Below are 6,542 nucleotides of genomic sequence, written 5' to 3'. Positions count from 1 at the left end.
TGTTTCCATATCTTAATTTTCCCTCAGGTTATTTTTTAGCTAGTTTTTTATGTTTAGAAGCATATTCTGTTCATATGTCATACCAGCTATGGCTTGTACAACATGTGTTTCATCCAATTTTAAGCTTCTCAGGCAAAAGATCCTTTAGCAGAGAATTGATATTTGTGAGCTCTGTAAATTTTGTCTCACTTTCAGTCCCATTTTCTTCAATTCAAATATATCATAAAACTGTCAATCTTAAACTGAAAATGTGAAATCACAAAGCATCCTGTACATGATTTATTAAAGTACATTGTTTTCTTTCAGTACATTCTTATTCTCACTCTATTAATTAAGATTGAAGGAGCAAGAGTGGTGTAGGAAAAAAGGTAAAAATGCCTGTTATTTCAGATGTTCTGAAATGTTAAGGAGGTCTAATCACAGAAATCTCTGAAAGATGAAAGTTACTAAGAAAAAAGAAGATGAGACAGTAAATGCATAGAAGTCTTGAATCCAGTTCTGTTACTTGAGAAGGTTTCTCTTAAGCTATAATATGAGGCATAGAGTCATATTTTTGAAATGGCACTTAAGATGCTGGCAAAGCATCCTGAATGCCAATTTCAGTTTTGAATTGACTATGATCAGAAGAATAGAGTGTATGGAAGGATACACCCCAGCTACAACTAAGGATACTGCAACTTTTGCAACATCTTTACTTTGAGAAGTGGACAGTATCAACAGAATTTGAGCTACAAAACTGGAAAGATACAGGATCAAGAAAGAAACAATAGATTTAATGGCAGGTACATGAGTGTCTATCGCAGGATCCCTGAGAGTATCTACATGACATTGCATCTTCTTTGTGTGTTTCCATAGAGAAGTAATTAATAGGGCTGAGATTACCACAGACAGTACTAGAGGAAAAAAGCAACCTACAAAGAAGAAGCAGGTAGAGATGCAAACTGTCCCAGTCGGTGATATGTGCTGTGCTATTTTCTCTACAGTTCCCCATTGAGCTGCAGAGGTAAGTGCTGGCTTTAATCCATAATAAAGGAAGAGAATTCACAGAAGAGATCACCAGTGATCCTAGAAACAGCCATGGGACCATTCCAGCTATTCTGAGTTTGATTTGCAGCAGCAGCCATTGGGTGACATTGATTATTTTTACACAGTAGAGTACACAAAGCCAGGTACTGAAGCACAAACTGGCAAGGTTTACAACCATCTGTACAGCACCAAAAGCTTTGTACACAGAAGCCAACTTAAACACATCCGCAAAGTAGAGACTATGAATGTGCATCAGTATGGTCACCTGCAAGATAAACCTTGATGTGCTCAGAAAGATCAGGATCATATCAGCAGAAGAAATTTTTTTTGCTCTTGATCCGGTTAATGATATTAACAGCTGTAATAAATCCATTTCCAATAAATCCAACAACAACTTCAATAGCTACAATACTTATTGAAATGATAAGAACTGGTGGCAACATCTTGCTGTTTTGGTCACCTCTGCCTGCTTGTGGGGCTGTGCAAGAAGTTGAGCAGACCTGATCGTATCTGACTAGCCCCAGCCCCAGTTTGCTCACCTTATATCTAGGAACAAAAAGACATCTGGAAATGATAGTTGAAAATGATTGTTGATGTTCTTCCTGAATGTGCAAATCAGAGGAGGATTTAATAATTAATTCTAACCTTTTACATGCATAAGATTTGCCTATGTTTTTCCCTAGGGATGTGAGTTAGCCAGCTGTATTAACCTCCCCATCTTTTGTCCTATTGTTTATATTCCTACCTAGAATGACAGAAAGCTCTGTGGCGCTCTGGTTACAGCTGTACCTGACAATGTGGAAGGACATGCATCATGCAACCCAACACAGCCAGCAGCATATGTCAATAGGCAGCAAGAGGTCTTCTATTGTAACTATTGTTTTTCATACTGCTTTGAAGGTCTATCAGTTAGAATTAGACCAATGAGTTGCAACCGTATTAACATGTAGAAAACCGTACAGCCTCCAGCCCTAATTAGGGGAGCACTCCAGACAGAAAAGCTGTATTTATCCAAGGGTTATAGCTCCATATAGCTGGCTACTTCTGATATGTTAGATCTAGTGTTGGTCACATATATGGGATCAAAAGATGGCAGTAACCACTTGTGTAATGGGGAGAGCAGTGACAACAGGCTAATGAAGCAGAGCATTCAATCTAGCAGAACTCTGTTAAGAGTCCCACCTTCTCCAGCTGCTTTCACTGTCCTGGCCTCTATCCCACCTGCATCCTCCAAAGTTTATTCTTCTAGACTGTAGATCTAGACCTGTTCTGCTTTATGGAGTGGAAGTCTGTTACCCATCTGCATACCTATATCAGCTTTGGCTAGATGCTGTAATAAGCATAGCAGTCCAGAACAGCGGGTGGGGCCCATCAATCTGCATCCTGCATTAGTGCTCATTTATAAATAAGCAAATTTATAAATGTCTGGATTTACAGAACAATGTGTCCTCACCTTTTCAACCCCAGTCCCATTAATGCAATCTGTGAATACTGTATTGGCACATTAATATTGTCAATATATTCTTTCCTGAATTAGAGAAATGTGAAACAAAATGTGAAGACTGACAACAGGGTAAGAAGCAGCCGAGACCTTCTGGCCACTGGAAAAAGTCTGGGAGATCTTTGGCAGTAAAATATTTATTGTTTTTGTGGGAAGATCAACATATACTTCTGGAGTCCATTTCTCAACAGAATAAAATGACTGAAAGTGAAAGGTAGACCAAGTTCTAATCTGAATGTGGTAAAAACTGCCAACTGGATTTACTGTTTACCATTACCTCCAGGTTTCAAAGTTTTGTTGAACTGTTCAGCAGAGAAAAAGCTAACTTAAATTTTATATGAATTTAAGTTAGTGAAATGAAAAGATGAATTTTAAAACTCAAAAGCTTTTGTTTCTGTCAATATTTCATTCATATTAAATTTACATTTCAGTTTAGGTTCTAGTAATCACAAGGACTAGTAGATTTTTTTTCTTAAAAAGTGAGCATACTGTATTCATCATAACAATGCAAATGTAAAAAAAAAGAAAGACACATTTACAAAATATTTTGTATCAGTTCCAGATTTTAGAAAGCCCAAGGGGAAAAAAACCAAATAAATAAACAAATCTAAACTAAGAATACATTGGCATTTTTACCATGTTCTTCACCAAAAGTATTCAAAATAGTGGAAAAAGCACATCTTATTAAGGAAAAGATGATAAAGGAAGTACAACTCAAAGCCTATGGTGTGTTTTAAAGTTATAGACATAAAGCTTCCTGTACACAGAATATGCATTACATAATTACAGTTGTCAGTTACCTCAAAAATGTAGTCATTAAGTTACTCAAGGGAACATGACAATAGCACTTTTTTTATGCATTTATAAAAAATAGCACTGCAATTATAAAGTAGAAGACACTACAATAGAAGATACAATCTAGAAAAATGCATGACTAAAATGGATTCTTAGCTGTTCCAACAGTTACAAAATTCTATTCTATCTTCATATATACTACCAAAAATGAAAATTTTAGACAACCATATCTAATCTTTACCTACCCATTTCATTTTCCTCTGAGCAAGGTCAAAAATGGGAGTAACTACTTGAGACACAAAAGAACTTTCCTGTCTTGAGAACTCCCACTGGTTCTGTGAGAAAGAAGCCATCACACAACCTGTGCACCCTGGTGGTATTTAAGTCCGCATGACTTAAGTAAACCAAATAGCCTGTCCCTCAGTGCTCTGTCAGTGACCTATGTCTAACATGGTCTGCTCCCAGGAATGGCTTCTATATAAATATTTCTCTTGCTTTTTTCTCCTAGTAGCTCAAGAGCTTCCTGGTGGACTGTCATCTTAGAGGTTCTCCAAAGGATAATGGGTCTACTCATGGATGCTGTGACACATACCTCCAAGCACCAAGATACAAAAGGCCAGTTTATGGGTGACAGCAACCAGGACATGACCATATCTGATGCTGGCTCTAATTTGTGGCCAGGTTGTCCACTGGAGTTCATCATAGTCTCACCTTCTGGTATGCAGCTCCATGAATTCTTTTGTTCCCCTTCTTGCCCTTTCCCAACCTCACGACTTAGTTGCAACATGCTTTTGCAGAAATCTACATGAAGATACTAAAGGATGGGGGCAGTGATATGATCTGCATAAATTAACCATGGCTATAGGGCATGTGCACTGCAGATAAGCCAGACCAGAAGGTTTTTACTGAGTGTCACAAATATGTGCGCTTTAGGTGTCATGCCCAGTATACCAAGCTGTGGTGACAGTGTAAAATGAGACAGGAATGGGTCACTGTGTAAATGTGCATAGTGCCCTTCAGTCTGGGGAACTTCTCTGAAGAAATCCTTGACAGCAACCTGAAGGAGATGTAGAATTGATCTCACAGTGCTGGAAAGAAAAAAAAAAAAAGACTACAAGGTAGTTCAAGTTGTTTCTATTCTCACAAGTCTTAAATTCCCAAATTTGTAACAGTGACTTGCAAATGTACAGATTTGGAGGTGAATGGAATGTAGTTCAGAAGGATGCTGCATGTCAAGAACTTCATGCTGTGGTCACAGAAGTTTTGGTCCTCAGACAGTATTTGATATCATGAAGAATCCTCAGCTTAATCTATTTCTATTTAGAATAAATTATGATGAAAATAATGACAATTACCACAAACAATTAGAAATTAACTAATACTTGGATTGTAGGTGTCGCTGATGTCTGAATTATTTAGTCAGGAAATATCAACATAATCTTAGCAGCAAAACCAGAAATCAGTATTTTTAAAGACTTACACAAGAACATGTCCTTGGGTGTATGAAATCAGACATATAGATTCACTTTGGTTCCACAATAAGACCAGCAGTGATCTGGATGAATTATAATACAGAAAATAAGGTACTCTGTACCGTACAAGGAAAGATATAAACAGCTTGCACAACCCAGATAGGGTGGCCACATTAACGTTCTTTAGTAGACTTCCTTTTTAGCTACAGAGTTAATGGTCAAAATCAGAGCAGGTTTAAATGGCAGAGGAGACACAAGACACCCTCGAATATGTCAGAGTTCCTTGAATTTATCCTCTGGTGAATTTAAAAAAGCAGGTGAGCCACAGAGTAAAGCAGAGACTAGCAATTCTTAAAAATAATAATAGGACAATGTTAGCATGAGACAAATAGTAACTACTAGAAAGAAGTGTCTGAATTTACACAATATTTTCCCTTGCAAGGTAAATTACACTGTACTCAGGGAAGTCAGGTTCAGCTCAGAGGATAGCAGCTTTCCTTTTTTGATCCATGCATTCTGATTAACAACGGTAATAAATACATTTTGCACAATCCCTACAACGGTTTTAATTGTTGAAGTAGTTAGAAACATTATTACGACAGAGCAAACAGTTTCCGACTCTTGTAAAACACTGCCTGTTCAGCTCATACAGAAATGCACAAAGCACCAATTAACTGGTATCTGGTTAATCTTTTGCATTTTACTGTGAGCAAGAAGTGTATGAATATGACACTGGAAGATTTATTTCTGGTATTGTTCAGGAAGATGCATATCTTGGAAATGTCGCTGATGACTCTTCCAACTCTTCCAACTACAGCCACTCTTTCATAATTTTTAGTGAAAAGTAATTGTCTATGGCTGGATTGCGGATAGGAAAATTTAGAACATGTTCATTAGGACTGGCTTTTTCTTCTCATAAAGTTGTTGCTACTATTTTTTGAAGCAAGAACTTTGCTTTTGGTGTGACATGACAGGTACTCAGACTGCCACTACCTTTTGTAATCCTCACTCATCTCTGCATGCTGAAATGTGTCGTTTGGTGCCCTCACCAACACCAATCCAAATTTGGATCAAATTTCAAAATTTAAAGTTTGGTAATGCAATAGCTCCAGCACATTCAGGGAAAGAAAAGAAAACCAAAACCAAACCAAACCAAACAAACAAAAAAACCCAACCCAACAGGTTAGAGATGGATTTCTAGAAAGTCTGTGTAGCTGAACTCCCTTCCAACCTGAGCGCCAGGACACATGGATGTGTAAAGGCTAGTCTGTGACTCAGTGAAATGGGGATGAGGTTAGGGTGCTTATCTGAACATGAGTGTGCGGAAGCAGTCCCAATTCTGACAATTTAAATTTAACTTGTCTCCTGTCTAAAAGCAAAATAATACACAATTGTAATCCTGGAATTCCATTTTGCAGAGAGAAAAATCTTGGAAGAGAAAAATCTCTACACGAACGCACGCAGCATGGGGAACAAACAGGAGGAGCTGGAAGCTGCTGTGCTGCTAGACAGCTACGACCTGATTGCCATAACTGAAACCTGGTGGGACAAATCCCACAACTGGAATGTGGCTATTGATGGCTACAGGCTGTTCAGAAGGCACAGGCGAGGAAGGAGGGGCAGAGGCGTTGCCCTCTACCTAAAGAAATCATTACAGTGTGATGAGCTGTCCCTGAAGAATAGCCACAAGCAGGTCAAAAGCTTATGGGTAAGAGTCGGAGACAGAGGCCAAAAAGGGAACCTTGTGG

General features: G+C 38.2%; 1 protein-coding gene across 1 annotated transcript; it reads right to left on the bottom strand.

The window, feature by feature from the left end:
- Window positions 1–525: 525 nt before the first annotated feature.
- LOC104033811 (taste receptor type 2 member 40-like) lies at window positions 526–1,469 on the bottom strand. Its single transcript, XM_009486594.2, is given in 3 exon segments — window positions 526–922; window positions 924–1,354; window positions 1,356–1,469. Coding segments are annotated over 3 exon segments (942 nt in total).
- Window positions 1,470–6,542: the final 5,073 nt, after the last annotated feature.

This window comes from Pelecanus crispus, chromosome 1 (genome assembly GCF_030463565.1).
Source record: "Pelecanus crispus isolate bPelCri1 chromosome 1, bPelCri1.pri, whole genome shotgun sequence".
Lineage (NCBI taxonomy): Eukaryota > Metazoa > Chordata > Aves > Pelecaniformes > Pelecanidae > Pelecanus > Pelecanus crispus.
Note: the sequence above shows the minus strand (reverse complement) of the source record. Positions and strands in the feature narration are given on the sequence as shown.